The sequence below is a fragment of the Nyctereutes procyonoides genome, unplaced genomic scaffold (genome assembly GCF_905146905.1).
Source record: "Nyctereutes procyonoides isolate TBG_1078 unplaced genomic scaffold, NYPRO_anot_genome, whole genome shotgun sequence".
In the NCBI taxonomy this organism is placed as follows: Eukaryota; Metazoa; Chordata; class Mammalia; order Carnivora; family Canidae; genus Nyctereutes; species Nyctereutes procyonoides.
The window spans coordinates 28,455,010-28,477,812 of NW_026575082.1; the positions used below are offsets into that span (position 1 = coordinate 28,455,010).

Below are 22,803 nucleotides of genomic sequence, written 5' to 3' on the forward strand. Positions count from 1 at the left end.
GCTAAAGTCCTGAGCCACCGGGGCTGCCCTCTTAGCATTTATTATATATCCCTTCATGATCTGGTCCCTCCTTTTTTTTATATTAACAGAGTATATTCTACATTCCAGCTATTCTAAACAATTGAGCATTTATTGGAATGCTCTGTTCTATTTCATATTCCTGTGGCTGCGTCTTTTTCAACTCTCCGCATGTTGAACTCTTACTTAAAAAATTTATGTGTTGGGGAAAAAAAAAAAATTATGTGTTGGGGATCCCTGGGTGGCGCAGCGGTTTGGCGCCTGCCTTTGGCCCAGGGCGCGATCCTGGAGACCCGGGATCGAGTCCCACGTTGGGCTCCCGGTGCATGGAGCCTGCTTCTCCCTCTGCCTGTGTCTCTGCCTCTTTCTCTCTCTCTCTATCATAAATAAATAAAAATTAAAAAAAATTATGTGTAAGACCTAGTCATACAAATATAAAAAACATATTATATAATAATGATTAAATTAGTGTAATAGGAATTCAGAGTCCTGACTGGGATAGTAAGGAAAGCTATTTGAATTAGGTCTTGAAGGATTAGCAGTCAAATAGAAATGAGGTGAGAAGGTATTCCAAGCAGGGAGAAAGGACAAAAGCCAAGATATATAGGTGATAATCAGTACAGGACATCTTTAGGAGGCAGTGCCTGGTACATAGTGGGTATGTGGTAAATAACTGGATGGTTAGGCGGATGGATGGATGGATTTATCAGAGAATTAATGCAGGGAAATAGCAAGTTGTAAGATGGGAAGGATGGAATGGGACCAGATAATTGGGTCTTAAATATATAGCAAAGATACCCCAAATCTATTCTGTACACCTGGGCTCTTCAAACAGGAGTATGTGTACTTCACGGGGCACCAGAAAGACCAGGACACACATGAAGTATCTTTCTGACTCATCAATTTTCTTTGGAAATTTAGAATTAAGTAATTTAAACGATATCTATTTCAAACATTATTTTTATATTAAAACAAACAGATGTATTATGGAGTAGGATGCAAACTTTGTGTCGGTTTTTAAGATAAAACAAAAAAACTTTAAAGAAATATTGAGCTTGGTGGTAAAGGGCTTTCAGCTTATGCAACCAGATCCTGTGATGCTTGTTGACATCCTTTCCTGGCCATGCAAATACAGAGTCATGAAATGGATTCGAGCAAGGTAGTGACATGATTAGTGATGATTTATTTATATTAATCTAGCAGTAGGATGTCAGCTGGCCCAGAATGGAGAGAAGATTAGAAATCTGTATCCTAGCTAGAGAACTACTGCAAGAGTCCAAAATAGTAGCTATTGGGATGGAAAGAAGCATGATAAGCCCCGTTAAAAAACTTAGTAATTCAACCAATATTTCAACTCCTGCTGGTATTAAAATTGATTCAGTGATACTAGACTTTCTTTATGCTGAGAAGCAGTTTATTATTGGTTAAGTAGTGACTGTGGTGCCAGCCTACTTGGGTTTAAATTTTGGCTCAGGCACTTATTTGTTGTGTGACTTTATACAAATTGTTTAACTGCTCTGTATCACTATTTCCTCATTTGTATGAGAGGGATAATGATACTTACTATTAACTACACCACTAGATTGCTGTGAGGATTAAAAGAGTTAATATATGTTAAGCACTTATTTAAAATAATGCCTGGCACAGTAAATACCATTTAAATGTTACCAGTTATAATTACTACTATTATTTTTAAAAATTAATTATACTGACCTTCATCTTTCCTGAGATTTTAAGTTTCTAGGAATTAGGGAGAGCTATAGTATAACTATGTATCATCTAATTCTGTGATGGCTCTGGAAAAATCCCTGGATTTTAGAATATCAATCAAGAGGGCATTAAAAACATTATAGGCTAGGACAGTTCACAGGTGTATTTGTGCCCTGTTGTCCCTTCTTTACAATTAAAAAGTCTCTTTCAAATTTAACAAGCTGTTTTTAAAATGTCCACAGCAAGTGTTTCTGGTACCTAATAAGATTATATTTATTTGAAAAAGTAAATATTTTCTGTTAAAAGTAACTGTCAACAACAAATGGAGAAAAAAATGTATTCAAAGAGCAAACTCAATGATATACTGTATGCCTCCATATTCAATCATTTTTGACTAGCAGAAATGACAATTTCATAGGATTCAACCCAATATTTCCTTAAATATACTTTGTCCAAAGAATATACATACTATTAATTTTCCTTAATCAAATTCTACATTTGTCTTTGTTAGTTAAAATAACCAAGAAATAATTTGGACAAATAAGATCAACAAACCTCTAACATAAAATAATAGTCTAGAATTCAGAAAACTTTGGTCTTTGCCATGAACCTTTGATTCCTCCCCTTGACCCGGCTGTGCTGTTGTGGTAAGAAGGCTAGTCTTACAGTCTTGTTCCTACCAACTTTGCATATATCTGCCACCACATGCCTTGTCTTTGTTTGGGATATTGCTTTTTAAAGTATGCTTAGAAAGATTTTCTGGAAGGGTATACTCATTCTTCAGAAATTAAGGCTATTGAAATTAATGAATGAAAAACCAAATTGTTTGATTTACCACTGAATGCCTTTTGTAATGATTTGGGGGATTTACTAATATTCAGAAGGTCATACTTAATTAAAATCAGTAGCAGCTCTAATTATTTAGCTGGCCATCTGCAATCTGGCCATCTGCAATCATTACTTGACTCTCCCAGACCAAATAAAAATATAAATAGTATCTTCAAGCTTAATTTTAGTTTTGAATAGCTCTTGAAATAAAGACAATTATATATAAAACATAAAATAATATAAAGACATGATTAGCATACATTTTGGTGTGGTATATATTTTTTTGGTTTGCAGTTTTAGTTTTAAAAGAATAAGATGAAAGCTACTCCAACTCTTTAAATATACAAACAAACCCTGAACTGCATTAATACCTGGATATCAAAAGAATCCAATCTAAGTTATAGATCTATGTGAAATTAAGTGAACTTAATAAAAATTAGAGTCTCTTCATTAGTAACTGTTACTAATGCCTGTAAGAAATATGGAAAAATATTGCCCTAGCCTGTTCTGCTTTTTAGCTTCAAAGGTTAAAGGGCTCAAAGATGAGAGAGGAGAGGTCTTCACTTTGGATTGCTCCGAAAGAAAAAAATTAGAATGAATAGGAGACAGAAGGAAGTGATCAGCTATGGAACAATACAGACCTCTAAATATTAAGAGCAAAACTCAAATCCAAGTAAAATCACAAGCATTACCCCACCTTCAATTTTTTTTTTTTTTTTTTTTTTAAATATTTTATTTATTCATGAGAGATACAGAGAGAGGCAGAGACACAGGCAGAGGGAGAAGCAGGCTCCATGCAGGGAGCCCGATGCGGGACTCGATCCCGGGACTCCAGGATTGCGCCCCGAGCCAAAGACAGGCGATAAACCTCTGAGCCACCCAGGGATCCCCCCCACCTTCAATTTATTATTCATGCCACAGAGTAGTTTTTTCCAAAATACAAATCTGAGTATAACATCTGCCATTAAAAAAACCTCAATAGCTTTACATTGTTACTGAACTCAACAAAAATAAAAATGTCTTTATATGGACTTGTAGAGCTACTGTGATCCAGTTATTTAATTCTTCTAATAGCTTTCTATTCATTGACCTCTCTCACCAATTAGTTCACTTTATCATTTAGGCACAGGATCCCTTCAGTTACTGATATTCTCTGTGTTGCTTCCAGCTACTTGGCTTCTTGCTATGCTTTCTGCCTTAGAATGTTCTTTCCTTCCCTTTTGACACAGAAAGCCCATATTCTACTGGCAATTAACAATAAGACATATGATTTATTTCCGCTTGTTCTGTGAATAAAGTGTTATGAGGGCTATAGAAAGGTGATTTTATTAGGTGTCTCGATATCTTAATTACCAGAGATAGAAACTAACTTGGTGTAATTTCAGGAGAAAATAAATGTATTAAAAGATAGGAAGCATCTCACAGAATTCTCCAGGAAGCTGTAGCACTGGCTTTGGAGGCTACCAGACCAGGAAAGGAGGCCGCAGTGTACAATGCTCCTGGTTAGAAGCTTCAAGCTAAGATGCTGCCACTAGATAACTTTTCTATTGTATTTGGAAACTGGAAGTGGCTGCCCATTTCTATATGTTTACCTTCTCGAAAAATGGAGTCTATGGACTGTTTTTTCATGTCTTTAATTTTTGCTTCAAAGACTGTGGTGTATATATGCCTGAATTGGCAGAGTCATGCTTGTAGACTTGTGTGAGAGAGGCAGGGAAAGCAAGTAGTTGGCATTTTGAGCCTCTAAAGTAGAAACTATCTTTAATTCAGAGGCTAAGGGACCCCCTAAACACAGAAAGAGGGCTCTGATACTAATTCACCAAGAACAACAACAACAACTATCCACTAGATTAAAAATGAAGATAGAACTGAGGAAAACTTTTTTGGGAAAACAGTATTTTAGGTGGGTCTCTAGCTCTCAGTTTTTTTTTTTTTAAGGATTTATTTATTTATTTGTTCATGAGAGACACAGAGAGAGAGACAGAGACACAAGCAGAGGGAGAAGCATGCTCTCTGTGGGGAGCCCAATGCAGGACTCGATCCCAGGACCCAGGGATCACGACCTGAGCCAAAGGCAGACCAATGAGCCACCCAGGTGCCCCATCTCACTCTCACTCTTATTCTCTCTTTCCTAACTCTTTCTTTCGTGGCAAGATTTTGCCAAAGTGAAAGCAAGTGATAGGGAGGACACTGCAGGGAAAGAAAACATTATAGGAACAGTTCTTAAGTAGCTTTAGAATAAATTGCTTTTAAATAAATCATCACACATAAAAATTCTGACTCAATCGGAGTGGACTGAGGCTCTAGTACCTCACATAATTATCAGATGATTGTTGTACTCACTTGGTCAAGCATTTCTGATCTCAAAAGCATGGACATGTGAATAAATGCTATGTTTGGAGAATAGTAAGTTGTTGGCCCAGTATGAGAGGAACATAGGCAGATCAGAGGTAAGGCAAGAAAGGTAAACTTGGCCAAACAGGGAAGATTATGAAGGACTTTCTCAACAGTTTGAAGTGTATTCCACAAGCCATCAGAGATTTTTGAAAATAGGAATGGTATCATATAGAAACCTATTAATCTTGCAAGTGGGCAAAATACAATATAATAAATACTTCAGTAAATAATAGGAAATGACTGCACATCAGTTATTACACAGAAGAGAAAAATATCCTCAAGAACATGGAATAAAAGTGGGATTTTATATAGGTGCCTGGTTGGCACAGTCAGTTGAGTGCCTGACTCTTGGTTTCAGCTCAGGTGGTGATCTTAGGGTTGTGAGATCAAGTCTTGCATCAGGCTCTGCACTCAGCAGAGAGTCTGGTTAAGATTCTCTCCCTTGCTCCCTCTAGCCCTCCTCACCATGCTCTCTCACTATAATAAGTAAATAAAATCTTTTTAAAAATTCCTGAAATTAAAAAAAAATTCCTGAAATTTTATACATCTTATATGTAGGTGCCTGAAAGTTTAGTCAAGCAATAGAACCAGAAGATGTTTTCTCTAGTTTTTGTGGGTGAATGAGAGTAGATGATTAGTCAATGGAGATTAGAAGAGGAGAAGTAAGAACTCTTAAAATTCTTTTAACTTTTTGGGGTTAAGCTCTTAAAATTTAGAACTCTTAAAAGTCTAAACTTTAGACAAAGATCTTTAAACAGAGGAAAGGTCAAGATTACCTCTTGCCAAGCAAGCTCTGAGAAGAGAATCATTGTTATAGAAGGAAGGAGGGCCCAGCCTGGATTACTGGTAGTTTGGGTTAACTGGAGAATAGTCTTCTATCAGAGAAAGGGAAAGTTTCCCTATCCCTGCTTTGTCACACTGGGTATGGATGGAGGCAATAACATAATAAAAACTGAGATTGGCTATGACCCAGAATTACTTCTTTTCCTTGCAGAGGGCCTACGAAGTATCATCTATATAAACAGATGATCTTAAGTTAAGTTGCATCTATTCATATATGTTGACTTTAAGTCTAAACATGTTTTACTGATATTTGGGGATGCTGTAATTCATTGCCCTGTAGTGTACAAAGTGGTTTGTGGCATGATGATGCTGATTTCTAGAGATAAAACCAATAGACCAATAAATGATAAATCACACAGTAACAACGATCCTTTTGTGAAAAACAGAAAGGTTGATGGGATATCATACAAAGGTTAACGGCCCAGATCCACTTCTGGAATGGATGAGGAGTAAGGAACTACCAGTGTTAACAATCATAACTGGAAAAATTATAAAAGCCCAGTTAGTTAACATTTCTAGAAACTGTCCTAAGGGCAAAAAGCAAATGAAAAACCTTTTTTTGCAACTGCAGTTAGCCCTTACTTACATAGCAAAAGTTTTACTTCAGGTGAGGAAGACTGAATAAGTGGCCCCTATCACTCTTGCCTCAACTCAGTTTTGGCATAGAAGTTTCACACCAGGAGGGAAAAGCCAAGAAGATCAGAGGCTACTATCTCACCAATTGCCCCACTCATAAAACAGGAGAATCATTTCAAGAAAAGTTGTCCAGTATCCCTGTCCTTAGTTTCAGAGCAGTGGCTCAGAGATTTTGCCTAGGGATAGATGCAGGCCATGAAAACAGAGTTTTAAAGTTCTCTCCACAATAAGTAATTTTATTTAAAACAGAGTGTAGAAAAGTTCAAGATTAAGAGTATGCTTGAAACAAGTGAGCAAGTAAGAGGAGGCTAGCAACTTTCCCTGGGAAACAAGACAAAGAGCAGGCACATGAATGAAGAAATAGAAATGGTTGGATTTATCAGTTCTTTTTTATTTATTTATTTATTTATTCATTCATTCATTCATTCATTCATTCATTCATGAGAGACACAGAGAGAGAGGAAGGAAAAGCAGGCTCCGTGCAGGAAGCCCAATGTGGGACTCGATCCCGGGACTCCAGGATCACGCCCTGGGCCAAAGGAAGGCACTAAACCGCTGAGCCAACCAGGGGTCCCGGATTTATCAGTTCTCAAACAAAACAAAACAAAACAAAAATACCCTAGGAAAATAGGGCTTTTACCAGAGACAACCAAGGCAAGAGAGAGCCAGAAAGAGTCCTTCTAAGTAGGAACAAACTTCAAAGAATAGCCCAAAAACTACTCTAGTAAAAGGGCCAGAATTCAATTGGATCAGACTGTGGAGTAATTTGTGTTGTTAAACCTTATCAAAAAGAACAGAGCATTACACTGGCAATCAGGGAAGCTCAACAGATGTGCAAGATACCAAGAGCCAGATACCATAACAAAGATCAAGGAAGAAGACAGTCCAAGAGAGCTCGGTTATAAATATTGTCATTACATGGTGACCATGTGGATGGGCAAGTCCAAACCTTTGGAGGAGTATTATCAGAAGCTTGACACAATGGGGGAAATAGACTTCACTAAAATAGCCTAGCTAAGTAATTAAACAAATAAAAAAGCAAACAACAATAAAAAATCCTGGAAGAGAGGATCAGTATCTAGAGTTGACATGCTAACTAAAATGTCAAGTTTTCAACAACAAAAAAATTACAAGACATGCAAAAAACAAGAAAGTAATACCCAAACACAGAGAAAAAAAGTGAATAGAAACTAATTTGTGAGTGAGCCCAGATGTCAGATCTAACAAAGACTTCAAAGGAACTGGTATAAATATGTTCACAGAACCAAAGTAAAGTACTATGACAAACATTTCAACAGATCTAGAATATTAATAAAGAGAAAGTAATTATTAAAGAAGAACCAAATGGAAATTCCGGAGTTGAAAATATAATGATTGAAATAAAAAATTCAATACAAGGACTCAATAGATTTGAACTGACAGAAGAAAAAAAGTAAATGAATTTGAAGATAGATCAACAGAGATTTTATATTCTAAACAGAGAAAAAAAGAGAAATGAATAGAGTTTCAGAAGAATATGGACACCACCAAGCAAACCAACATATGCCAAATTGGGAGTAAGAGAAGGAAGAGTGAAAAAGGACTTGAAAACTATTCAAAGAAATAATATCTGGAAACTTAATAAAGTGTGTATGAATTAGTCTCTAGGTTAGACCATATCTAGAGAATAAAAAATCCTCAATAAATTTAAAAGAACTGAAATCATATAACATATATTCTCTAATCATAATGGAATGAAATTAGAAACCAATAATAACAGAAAGAAATTGGTAAATTGAAAAACATGTAAATATTAAACAACACATTAATGGGTCAAAGTAGAAATAAAAAATGATATTAGAAAATATCTTAAGATGAATTAAAATAAGATACAACGTACCAAAACATATGAGATGAAGATAAAGCTGTGCTTCAAGGCAAATTATAACTGTAAGCATCAATATTAAAAAAGAAGAAAGATCTCAAATTGATAACCTAAACTTCTACCTAAAGACAATGGAACAATAAACAAAATTAAACTAAAAAGTAAAAATGAGATTGGAAATAAATGAAATAGAGTATGGACAAAATAGAGAAAAATCAATGAAACTAAAGTTTAGTTCTTTGAAAGGTCAGAAAAATTGTGAAACTTTTAGCTAAAGTAACGAAGAAAAAAGACTTACATTATCATAGCAGAAATGAAGGAGATGACATTATTACTGACCCATAGATAAAAAAGTATAAAAAAAACTCAAAGTAAAAAAATTAGGTAACCCAGATGAAACGGACAAATTCTGAAGAGACAAACTATTCAAGAAGAAATAAACCGACTCAAGAAAAAATAGAAAATTTAATAGATCTACAAGTAGAGACTGAATTAGTAATTTAAAAACTTTCCACGATGCATCAGTGTAAGTTCATCAGTTGTAACAAATGTACAATTCTGGTGGGGAATGTTGATAATAGGGAAGGATACACATATATATGAGCAGGAAGTATATGGAAAATCTCTGTACTTTTCCTTTAATTTGCTGTGGACCTAAAACTGCTCTAGAAAAATAAAATCTAAAACAAAACACTTTCCACAAATAAAAGCCTAGGCCCAGATGGCTTCACTGGTGATTTCTGCCAAACATTTAAAGAAGAATTTATACCAATTATTTACAAACTTTTTCTCAAAAGTACAGGAGGAGAGAGCATTTCTCAACTCATTCTGAAGCCATTATTACTCTGATACAGAAATTAGACAAATACATCACAAGAAAACTAAAGACTAATCTCTCTTATGAATATAGACACAAGCATCCTAAATTAAGTAGAAGGAAACCAAATCTAGCAACTTATAAAAAGGATCATACACCATAGCTATGTGGAATTTATCCCAGGAATGTGAGGTTGATTTAACACCCCAAATTAATTAATTTAATACACCAAATCAATAGAACAAAGACAAAGCCCATGCCATGATCTCAATAGACACAGAATAAGCATTTGAGAAAATCCCAAACTTCTTGATGATAAAAAATACTCTACAAATTAGAATTAGAGAAGGGAACTTCCTCAAATAATAAAAAGCATGTAGTAATAATCCATAGCTCATATCATAATTAACAGTATAAGAACGAGCACCTTCTTCCTAGATTAGGAAAAAGACAAAGGATATCCACTCTTAACACTTCTATTCAACATTGTACTGGAGATTCTAGCCAGGGAAACCAGGCAAGAAAATGAAATTTAAGGCATCTAGACTGGGCATAAGTAAAACTATTCCTATTTCGATGATACGATCTTATACATAGAAAATACAAAGGAATTCTCTAAGAAAATATAAAAATTTATACATGAGTTCAGTAAAATTTCATGACACAGGATCAACACAAAAAATCAGTCATTCTCTACATCAAATATGAAATGAAATTAAGATATAATTACATTTAAAATTGTATCAAAGAATAAAATATTTAGGAATAAGTTTAGCAAAAGAAGTATAAAATTACATTCAAAAACTACAAAAGAAACTACAGTTGAAGAAAATTAAGACTTAAATAAATGAAAATACATGTTATGTTCATGGATAAACATGAGCCTTAATATTGTTAAGAGGCAATATTTTCCATATTAATCTTTAGATAAAATGCAATCTCTATCAAAAATCACAGCTGACTTCTTTGTAGAAATTGACAAGCTGAACTTAAAATTTATATGGGGATTTAAAGGACCCAGAATATCCAGGACAAACAATCTTGAAAAAGAAGGACAAAATTGAAAACTTAATTTCTTATATTAAACATCACAAAGCTCAATAATTAAGACGCTATGGTACTGGCATAAAGATAAACATACAGAGCAATGGAATCCAATTGGAAATCCAAAATTTTCATAAATCCATAAATCCAATTTGTGGTCAATTGTTTTCAACAATTGCTAAGGAAATTCAAAGGGGGAAAATAGACTTTCCAAATGGAGCTATGACAAAAAGATACTCATATACTGCTGTATATGATTTTTAAAGGATTATTAGGGAATACAAGTGAAGAATGAAAACCGTTCTCAAACACAACTCAAACACAACTCACTGCCAAATTGCTGATTTTTGCATATCTTCTTCCAGACTTTCATCTATGCTTTTTCTTAAAAAGCACTGATAATACTGTACCTAAATTTTATGCATTTTTAACAAAAAAAGCCCAGGCTTCAACAAAGTCTTTGTAAACATTATGTATGATAATATCATAATACTGCACTGTAATTTGCTTTTACCATTCACTACTGTTTATCATTTAAGTTCTTTCCGAATTTAATTATTATAAATAAGCTTGCAAAGTTTCCTTGGGATAAGGTTTTTTCTATACTTCTTTGGAATAGATTTTTAGAAATTGGGTCAAGGATAATAATATCTTTAGGCTTCTGATATACACATATATCTTAACTACTTTCTAAGAGTTGTACCAGTTTACATTTAGTAGCAGTGTAAAAAAATACAGTTGACCCTCGAACAACATGAGGGTCAGGGGCACTGACCCTCTGCATAGTTGAATATCCACATAGAACTTCTGACTCTCAAAAAACTTTACTAATGATTATCATTGACCTGAGCCTTACAGAATAACATAAAGTCAATTAACACATATTTTGTATGTTATGTGTATTATACACTGAATACTTGCAATAACATAAGCTAGAGAAAAGAAACTGTTAAGAAAATCAAAAGGAAAATATATTTACAGTATTGTCTCAAAAACAATTTGCATGTAAGTGAACCCAGGCAGTTCCGATCCATGTTGTTCAAAGTACAATTGTTCCTGCTTCTATACATCTTCACAAACATACTTCATTTTCATCTTTAAAAGTCCTTAGACCATGGATCTGAAATTCTACTTACAACCTATATTAGAAGAAGAACACATTTTAAGTTTGGTAATGGGGATAATATCAATATTTTCTATAAAGGTTTTGCTTAACAGCAAAGGAAGCAATAAACAAAATTAAAAGGCATCCTACAGAATAGGAGAATATATTTGCAAATGACATACTAGATAAATGACCAGTATCCAAAATCTATGAAGAACTTATCAGGGACGCCTGGGTGGCACAGTAGTTGAACATCTGCCTTTGGCTCAGGGAGTGATCCTGGTGTCGCGGGATCAAGTCCAGCATCAGGCTTCTCATGGGGAGTCTGCTTCTCCCTCTGTCTCTCTCTGTGTCTCTTATGAATAAATAAACAAAATCTTTAAGAACTTCTCAAACTCAATACCTCAAACCCAAACAATACAGTTAAGAAACGGGCAGAAGACATGAACAGACATTTCTCCAAAGAAGACATTCAAATGGTCAAAAGATACATGAAAAATGCTCAACATCCTTCATCATCAGGGAAATACAAATCAAAATGAGATACTGCCTCACACCTGTCAGCATGGCTAAAATTATCAACTCAGGAAATAACAGAGGTAAGTGAGGGTGTAGAGAAAGGGGAACCATCTTAAACTATTAGTGGGAATGCAAACTGGTACAGCCACTGTGGAGAACAGTTAAGGAGGTTCCTCAAAAAGTTAAAAATAGAACTAACCCTATAACTCAGCAATTGTACTACTGGTATTTATCCAAAAGACGCAAAAATACTGATTTGAAATGAGACATGCACCCCGTTGTTTACAGCAGTACTATCAACAATAACCAAATTATGGAAAGAGTTCCAATGTCCATTGATCAATGAATAGATAAAGGAGAAATGGTATGTATACATATATATAAATATATATGTGTGTGTGTGTATGTATATATAATGGAATATTATTCAGCCATCAAAAGAATGAGATCTTGCCATTTGAAAGATGTGGATAGAACTAGAGTGTATTATGCTAAGTGAAGTAAGTCAGTCAGAGAAGGAATACCATATGATTTCATTCATATGGGGAACTGAAGAAAAAACAGATGAAAATAGGGGAAGGGGGCCAGTTCGGCAAATCCCTGGCGACCGCGGTGGGAAGATTCCTCCGGGCTTCGATTGCCGGACACGTGAGTGTTAGTCCATGGGGCATCTTTGCCTCTGCAGCCCTTAGACCTGCTGCTTCCAGAAGAACATGCCTGACAAATGTATTGTGGTCTGGTTCTGGTCAAGCAAAATTCGCTTTTAGCACCAGTTCCTCCTACCACGCTCCTGCCGTCACCCAGCACGCGCCCTACTTTAAGGGCACTGCCGTTGTCAACGGAGAGTTCAAAGATCTAACCCTCAATAACTTTAAGGGGAGATATTTGGTGCTTTTCTTCTATCCGTTGGACTTCACCTTTGTGTGTCCTACAGAAATTGTTGCTTTTAGTGACAAAGCCAAAGAATTTCAGACATGAACTGTGACGTTGTTGCAGCATCAGTGGATTCCCACTTCACCCATCTCGCCTGGATCAGCACACTGCAGAAGAATCACAGTTTGGGCCACATGAACATTGCACTCCTGTCAGATCTGACTAAACAGATTTCTCGAGACTATGACGTGCTGTTAGAAGGCCCTGGTATTGCTCTAAGAGGTCTCTTCATCACTGACCTCAATGGAGTCATCAAGCATTTGAGTGTCAATGATCTCCCTGTGGGCCCAAGTGTGGAAGAGACCCTCTGCTTGGTGAAGGCATTCCAGTTTGTGGAAACCCATGGAGAAGTCTGCCCAGCAAACTGGACCCCGGATTCTCCTTTAATCAAGCCAGATCCAAGTGCTTCCAAAGAATACTTTGAGAAGGTAAATCAGTAGGTCATCCTGTGTCCCCACCTCTTCTCACATCAGGAAAGAGTGCAGTTGGAACTCACCTTTAGCATTTCAAAAATGATTATTTATAGAAGATAAAATACCCATTATGCTTATATTCGTAAATAATCTAAATGTTTTGTTTTTGTAACACTGGCCAAGGCTTTTAAATGTATTCACATACTTTAATTGGTAACCTCTTGATGGCTGGCTAGCTAGTTTGTAGGATGCTAGTTCACCTAGTCCTTGCATTGTGTCTTCATTGGAAAGAGGAAACATTCTTCTTTGTTGGCCTTACTTGAACCTTTATGTTCATCAGAGTAGTACAACAAGCACTGAAGCTTGTGATCAAAGGTCCTGAAACTTTGTTGAATTTCTTTGCGATAAACTAAATTTTCTTTTAAGGCAGCAAAAATCATACATAGTTTTAAGGTGTTAACATCAGTGGTCTAATGTAATAACTCTTGCAATGGCTGTATGTGTACTTGAAAAAAATGTGAATCATGTTTTTAAAAAAAACACGGTGGCAGAGTGACTTAAGTGATCATGTGTGTCTCTTATCCCAGAGATTAACATAGTTATTTTACTTATTTGTTAGCTGACGTAGGGTCTACATACTATTCTAGATACTGATTGGATATAATTATAAAGGACATTTATTGAATCCAGGAATTGCATTCTGAAATCATTGCAATTATTTTCTTTTCTGAAGTGCTCAATGTAAAGTACATAATAAACATATTTTAAAATAAAAAAAAAAAAGAAAATAGGGCAAGGGAAGGAAAGATAAAATAAGATAAAAAGAGAGAGGGAGTCACACCATAAGAGACTCCAACAATAGAGATCAAACTGAGGATAATGGAGGGGAGTTGGTTGGGGGGATGGGCTAAATGGGTGAAAGGTATTAAGGAGGGCACTTGTGATGAGCACTGGGTATTGGTAGATGATGAATCATTAACTTCTACTCCTGACACCAATACTGCACTATATGCTAACTATCTTGAATTTAAATAAAATCTTGGAAGAAAAACAAACAAAAAAACACCAAAATAAAACAAAAACAAAAAAAACAAACACAAAAGGTTTTGCATAGTTTTATGAGATTAATGTACCATACATTAAATAGGAGTCAAGTTAATTTTTCTTATTCTGGAAAAGAATGGATTTTTATCAGTCAGATCACATAAATACAAGGCACTGTAGCAGAAGTGGAAGAATGTGATGGAAAGGTATAAGCACAAAAACAGTTCAATAACAATACGAGATTTTAAGGTTTCAGAAAATAGCATAAGGTCTCAAGGTCAGTATAAAATTATTGTCAAAAAAGCAGCATGTGGGTGTTGTACATAAGTGATGAATCACTAACTTCTATTCTAGAAACCAGTATTATACTATATGTTAACTAAAAAAAACTTAAAAAAACAAAACAACATGGAAAATAAAGCTTCTATATGTTCAAAGGAGAGAAATCACCTCAAGTTAGAATGAGATTTATTTTCTAATCACAGAACTTAGTACATATATAGGAAACTAGAAAAGTCTTAACATATTCAAAAGTCCTTAAACAATAAATGTCAAAATTTATAAAAAATCCTAATGTTTGATTAATGTTTCTAACATCTGAGCATTAATATGCACACTAATAGCTTTCATTTTGAGATTACTGTTTTTTCTCTCTTCATTATTTCTTCAAGACTCTCTTCTAACAAATTTGTTTGTGATATATGATAGTAAATTCATCCTTGCAGTGAGTGGTTAATTGTACCTGTGGTTCATCTAGTCCTGTCATCAGGGCTTTCTTTTCCTTGGTATGTATGGATTTGTGCTTGGAATATCTATTCTAATACTAGTGAGTTGATGGCATTGCATTCTTTGGTCTAATATCTATCACACAGAAAAATATCTTTCTTGGGTAGTAGTAGAATATTATTTATGTTAAATGAAAACCACTATCAGTTTAGTCGATGCTATGGATGAATTTCCATCTTATTACTTTGAATAAATCAATTCACTTTTATTCAATGTCTGATGTTTACACACACGTGCACACACATACACAAAACGCATTTTTACAGTACTTTTAAGAAATAGCTCATGAGTTTTTGTAAGATGGAGAAGCTTTTATGTTAAACTTGAAGAGCTTCAGAATCTGCCACCAAGAAAGCCACAGTTCCATATCCAAAGACTGAAGACAAAACAGAGTTCCCATAACCTATATATTCATCAACCAAACAAAAGTTCTCATATCATAAAATACTGATTAGTGTATACATCACTCATTAATTATTCCCTACTCAAATATTCTTTCCTCTTTAACACTAAAAAGCCTGTCCTTACCTATTAAGATAAAGGTTCTGTTAGTTGGTCTTACCTTCATCATTGGATGTTGCAACTGTATCTATTCTTTTAGGATTCTATTTATGACTATAGAAAATATAACACAATTGACAATAATATAATATAAAATGACTCAAAGTCAATATCAAAGAAAAATGCAGGATTCCATGAGGCATAGGGTTAGTGAAAGTGGTACTTGAGCACTACTCAAATTGCACATAACCCCAGTTAAGACAGTTAAAAGGTGAAATAAAGAAGATTAGCAAGGATTATTACTCCACTGATGCGCCAAAGGTGAATAATCTGAATATCTAAGATTGGAGAGATCCTTGGGAAAATTGAAAAAATAAACAAAAAAAAGACCCTGAATATTTTTGCAAAACAATCCTCTTTAAAACATCCTAGAAGGTTAAGCATTAATAGTTGGATATCATATTGTGTTATCAACTGTGATAGAAATAACAAAAAAGAAAATGAAAATGTCATTCATTCTTTATGGAGTTTCATTATTTTACAGTTAAAATTATAACCTGTACTTAAATAGCCTTTGGTTTAGTACTTTTCATAATAAAGTCCTACTAAACCTTCCCTTTCTATTCCCATGCTCCCACTATTTACTATACATCTTTCATTTCTATTTCATTTAGATTCCTTGTTCTGGTATGGATTCTTAGGTAAAAACAATAATACAGGATAGGCATAAAAAGAATTTTGATTCTTAAAAATGAATACAGATTAAGTGAATTCCTTTTTAACATGGATGTGAAACTTAATTTCATGTGCTCATAAACAATGCATTCCATAGGCCTAGTATAGTGTTAACAAAGAAAGCAAATGTCATCCTCAATCTTTGTTTATACCTTGAGAGATTTCAATGCACAATGTAAGGTATTGGGTGAACAAGTAATTAAAGCTCACCTATATAAACAGAGGTCTGCAAAGTCTGGGAGATTAAAATCAATGCAAAGTTATATGGTAAGTCAGCTCAGGGATTGAAATACAGAAGAAATATGATCATAACTCTGATTAACCTTGCCGTAATATTTCTCAGCAACTAAGGGTTTTTAAAGATATATATTAAAAGTCAAATGACATGGATATGGAATAATCAATCTATCATATGAAAAGCAAGGATCATTTGGAAAGTGATAAAAATCAATTGATAGTTTTCCAAGATGATAGGAAAATATATTTATTTACTTAGAAGAGGAAAAAAACCTTTATGTTAAGCAATCCAACCGTTAAATAAAATGTCAGATTTCATGTTTGTAAGAACAATTACTTTAATCACAATAACTACTTTTTTTAATTGAAATATTATTGATATACCATATGGAAACGAGAATACCAGTAATAGAAACAAATGTTTGCTGATGTTTAAACAACTAAAACTTTAACCTAAGGATAGTATTCTGAAGAATAAGTAGGAAAAAGGATAGTATTCTGAAGAATAAGTTGGAAAAAATGAATGCAGTAGTCAGGTATAAGTACAAGTACCAATTAACAATTGCCATATGATAATATGGGTGATTATAGCCAGATATTCTGATTATTCAATTAACGTCAGAGAGGAGAATTTTAATGTAAAATTTCCTAACTTTGAAAGATTATAGGACACAAATGACATAAATCTGCCCGCTGAATCTGGCCTATAGGCCAGTGGTGTTGCAAATCTAGAATAAAGTAATGATATTTTTATTTATAACTGACATATTTATAGTAAGGAAAATGTTTCAAATACTTTAGTTCAATTTTCTCATGTCAATCCTATTAATATTCTTTAGTAAGTTTACAAATGGGAATAATAAAATTGTGATATTTTAAAAAATATTTTATTTATTTGAGAGGAGGAGGAGAGAGAGAGAGCACAGAGAGAAAAGCAGACTCTCCTCTGAGCAGGGAGCCTGATGCCACTTGATCCCAGGACTCTTATCACGACACGAGCTGAAGGCAGATGCTTAACTGACTGAGCCACCCAGGTGCCCTTGTAAGATCTTCTCAATTATGCTTTCATTTCCAAATGTCTTGGCATTGGGTAGGAGGCAGAAAAGAGAAGTTAAGTGTGCATCCAAACTTGTGAACATTTAGTGAAGAACAATGACAATATCAAAGATACACAACTACAATCTAGACTCCTTTCTTTGTTTTCCTTCAGTTATCCCTCAGTTATTCAGAATGACAGAGTGCTATAAACTGCACTGTCTATTTGTTTCAGGAGCAGATGGGAAAAGTAGCTGCTTTAAAATGTGATTAAAATATGAGGCCTCTGTTTCGTATTTATTTTTCTTTTTAAGCTTCAGATTTTAGGCTTAAGCAACATTAATCAAGGGAAGAAGAACCAGACAGCTGCTGTAGCCCTAGTCCAACGTTTATGTCTCTGCATGGGAAATGCTATAAAAACAAACAAATAATCACACCAAATAGACAATCGACTCTATCTTTTGCAAAATCTGAGAGAAAAAAAAATATCACTCATATATTGTTGGAGTGAGTCCAGTGTGGTGTACAATCTTTATGGAGGGTAACTAGTCAATATTTATTTAAATTAAAAATGCATTTACTATTTTGTATTCTGGTTATGGTGATGGTTATGCAAATCTATGCATGTGTTAAAATTTACAGACTGGTACATCAAAAGAATGTAGTCAGTTTTACTGTATAATAATTTTTTAAAAAGAACAAGTGCAAAAAAAAAAAAAAAACAAAAAACAAGTGAGCCTAGTAAGCCTAGTATACTAGTATATCCTAGTACCAGGGTTGTGGCCATTTTCAGGTTAATAATTACATCATCTTAATGGTGGGTAATGCTGACAGTTCCCATCCATTGTCTCATCTAATTTTATAATTACCCAATTAGCATAGGGACTAGTCTCCAATTTTTGCAGAAGAGTACACCAAGGCTCCATGAGAGGGGAAGTGACTTGCCTAAAGTCACATGGCAATGGAATAATGAAGGCCAGACCAAAACCAGGCCTGTCTGCACAATTATAAACAGCCTCCAACCCCTATGTTCCCACTCTGTTGCTCTGAGATGGCTGAACAATAAAGATATTTTTAAGTGCATTTACTCTTTGATCCAGTGATCCTGCTTTGGAAGTTTAACCTACAGATATCCTACACATGCACAAAACAACAATATTCAATTTTTTTTTCACTGAGGCAGTGTTTACATCACCAAAGATTGAAAGTAACTCAAACATTCCTCCACAAGGCGCTGATTAAATAAACTATGACAGACTTCCAATGGAAAATCATGTGGCTATGAACAGAAATAAAGAATATTAAAAAACACCAAACCAGAACAAACAACCTCCCCGTTCAGAACTCCAAGGTAAATTGTTCAGCAAAAAAAAAGCAAAGTGCAAAACAAAATATATTGTACACTGCCTTTGTGTAAGAAAGGTGGGTATACATCAATACCTCTATCTGTTAGTATGCTATGTGTACAAAAATGAAAGGGTACACAAGAAACTAGTAACAGCTTTGACCAGAATGGGTTGGTGGTGGGAGAAGATGGAGACAGTGTTATAAAAGCAAGATTCTCGGTGAGATCTTTTTAAGATCTCTCTCTCTATATATATATTTTAAAGATCTTATTTATTCATAAGAGACAACGAGAGAGAGAGATAGAGAGAGAGAGGCAGAGTCATAGGCCGAAAGAGAAGCAGGCTCCTTGCAGGGAGCCTGATGTGGGACTTGATCCCGGGACTCCAGGATTACGCCCTGGGCCAAAGACAAACACCCAATCGCTGAGCCACCGAGGCATCCCTTTTTAATGTTGTTTTGAGTTTTGAACCATATGTGAAAAGTTAAGACAGTTAAGAAAGAAAGGGATTATAGGCAGCTGAGTGGAGCTATAAGTTTATGTATTAACCTTTTACTTTGTTCCCAAAAGCAGCAATTTTACTCAATCTTTCTCCTATTTCTAGCAAGAACAAAGCATGTTTCACTTAGAGTAGTTTCTGCTACTGTGAGTCTGAAGGAAGGGAAAATCTGTATTGGGGACTTAGGTGGAGAACACATTTATTGTGACTTAAAAAAAAGCCATCAATAAAGGATAAGCAGCTTTAGTTCCTAGATTTGTTCAGTATAGTCCACTAAAGGTATGTATTAATTTTACCTGAATAGGGAAGGAAAGACCTGCTCATCTGACTTCAGAGCTAAAATTAGGATTCCTTTATTTCTGTTTCAAATTCCTAAGAACTAAATATTGTATGCTGTGTGTTTGAAAGAGCAAAGGATTCTAAAACCTTGGTCTCAGCAGTTAAACTGTCAAATACAAATACTAGATAATCTGTATCTACTTCACTGCCATCCCCTAAGAATCATTCTTCATAGAACCCTTACTGAGAATTTTTCCTTATTGCAAAAAGTACAGAATGATTTGTTAGTGAAACAAACTTTCTGGCTCAGGTTACCTGCTTTCCATAGGAGCTCTGTAAAACTGCTGTAAATGATGAGGAACAATCATAGCTTTGATTGATCTAGAAACATTTCTAGAGTGATGTGCAGTTTACAGATTGAATTCTCGTATCTTATTTCATTTCATCTTTACACTCTGGTATGTGGGTATCATTAGCTCTGGGGTGCCTGGGTGGCTCAGTGGGTTGAGCATCCGACTCTTGATTTTGGCTCAGGTCATGATCTCATGGTTGTGGGATCCAGCCTCTTGTCCAGCTCTGTGCTCAACACAGAATCTGACTGTCCCTCTCCCTTGGCTCCTTCCCTCTGTTCATGCTCTTGTTCTCTCTCTTTTTCTATCTCTAAAACAAATAAAAAAAATAAAACAAATAAATAACATCTTAAAAATTCATCCTCCAGAGATTGCCAGAGGCCAGACTGGAACCCAGAGCTGACTGTGAGACCACCTGATTTTCTATTTTCACACAGTTATAAATATATATGGATATACATATGTAACTATATGTGTGTGCATATATATAAAACTATATAATTATAAATGCCTGCCACACATGACTAGTTTATTTATTTATTTTTAAATATTTATTTATTTATTCATGAGAGACAGAGAGAGAGAGAGAGAGAGAGAGAGAGAGAGAAGAGACACAAGCAGAGGGAGAAGAAGGCTCCATGCAGGGAGCCCGATGTGGGACTCGATCCTGGGTCTCCAGGATCACACCCTGGGCTGAAGGCGGCGCTAAACCACCAAGCCACCTGGGCTGCCCACATGACTAGTTTAGAGATAATAATAGTTATTATCTGATAAGAAGGTTAAGTCTTAAAATTGATCTATAAGGAAAAAATATACAGTCATCAAAAATACCTTTGGAGATAATTTAAATCACCCACCAAGCAAAAAAATAGTGTGGGTGGCTTAAAAACCTGGTTATCTTAAATTTCGAAGTACAAATTAATATATCATATACACTAGGGTATATATACTTAAACATAATTATCACATTACATGTATTTCCCAAAAGAGGATGATAATGGGTGAATTTCTACAACTAAATGTAAATATCATGGAAATCCACTGTACAAATAATAGCCAACATTCAATGAGAGCTTATTGTGAGTCACATATTATGCTAATGTTTTATATATTACCATATTTAATTGTTTACAGATGTCTATAAGGTAGATCCAAACTCATAAATACAGATGAGGAAACAGAAGTCTTTGAACGTTTGAGTCACACAGGAAGTATCAATGCCATGATTTGTACCCATTCATTTTGACTCTAGAAGTCATTAGCCCTAGAATATGAATTGGTGTTCATATTCTTATTTGGATGCACCATAACTGCATTAAACAAGGCAGCAGAAGGAACCTTATATATCCAAGATGATAAGATGATAAGTTTGACAAAGATTCGTAACCTAATTTCCAAATTCTTATGTAAAAATTATGGCAATAGGACTTCTGGTCAAGATGGCACCGGGAGTACACATTTTAGAGACATATCTGTCAAATACTTAGTATTGTAAAGCACAGAGAGAGAAAAAATTAAAAGATATATGTGTACTAAAAGTAAAAATCCCCATGTAACAGAATACAAAGCAGTAAGCAAGGCTGATAGTGTAGACTTGTTAGGTTCCAGGTCTGATAGCAGTCAGAGGCACCAGTGGTTGGAAGTGCACGGTAGTGGAGATTAAAAAGAACTACCTGGCAAAAGAGTTCAGCCAGTTTTGCTGCATAAAATCTGCACTGAGGTGTGATTCATCAAATTCTGAAAAAGAGGCTGTAAAAAAGCTCAGTTAAAGCTTATGCAAACCCAGGGAGCCAAAGGATGAAGACAAAGCCTACCTCTTACAACACAGGCCAATCTCACTCCCCCAACATCCTCTCTGAATCAGTGATTAGAATAAGCAGAAAACGATGAGATAAAAGAAAACAAATTCCCCTCAAGATAAGCCTGCAAATTAATTTCCAAAGCATATGAGGAAAACTTAAAGCCAAGAAAGACAAAAACCTCAACAATTTTAGTAGAGTACGTAAAGTTAAAAGAGAAATATGCAAAACAAATACATACGCAGAACAATCAGAAAATATCTTAAAAATAAAACTTTAAGATTCTTAAAGAAATAAAATAACAACATCTAAAAAGAGAACAACAAAAACCCTATGAAACAAAATCAACAGAAAAGATAACAGATGTATATGAAAATATACAACAGAAAACTTTGAAAATGAAAATATATTAACTGGAAAAGAAAACCCTAATGGACATCAGAAATTCTAAACTGGTGCAGTAAACTGGAAAACAGGATCGAAAAATTCACAAAGAATAAGATACTGAGAGGGGTGCCTGGCTGGCTCAGTCAGTAGAGCTAGACTCCTGATCTCGGGGTTGTAAGTTTGAATCCCATGTTGGGTGCAGAGATTACTTAAAAATAAAATATTTAGGGGGTGCCTGAGTGGTACAGTTGGTTAAGCCTCTGACTCTTGGTTTTGGATAAGGTTGTGATCTCAGTGTCGTGGGATCTAGTCCTCCATCCGGCTCTGCCCTCAGGGAGGCTGCCTCAGATTCTCTCTCCCTCTGTGCCTCCTGCTTGTGCTCCCTCTCTCTAAAATAAATAAACAAATAAAAAAAAAAGAATAAGATACTGAGGTAAAAAGAGATGAAAGCTGGGAAAGACTAGTTAACAGTCATGGGGGAATAGATGCTTTAACATGTAACCAAACAAAAATTTCAGAAGTAGAAGATAAGAAGGCAGATAAGCAATGTTTGAATGTTAATGGCTGAGATATTTCCAGTACAAAGGTCAATATGGTATCTGTGATCAAAAGCATCATCATTAAATCTATAAAAAATATATGAAAATAAATTCACACCTCAACCTTTCACACAGCAAAG

At 34.9% G+C, this 22,803-nt stretch overlaps 2 protein-coding genes across 8 annotated transcripts in view; one reads left to right on the forward strand and one right to left on the reverse strand.

The window, feature by feature from the left end:
• LOC129514447 (methyl-CpG-binding domain protein 5) overlaps positions 1–22,803 on the reverse strand; it is a 433,503-nt gene that overhangs the window by 154,273 nt on the left and 256,427 nt on the right. The gene's annotated exons all lie outside the window — the stretch shown is intronic.
• Positions 12,346–13,154, forward strand: LOC129514513 (thioredoxin-dependent peroxide reductase, mitochondrial-like). The gene is given in 2 exon segments (XM_055333127.1): positions 12,346–12,748; positions 12,751–13,154. Coding segments are annotated over 2 exon segments (807 nt in total).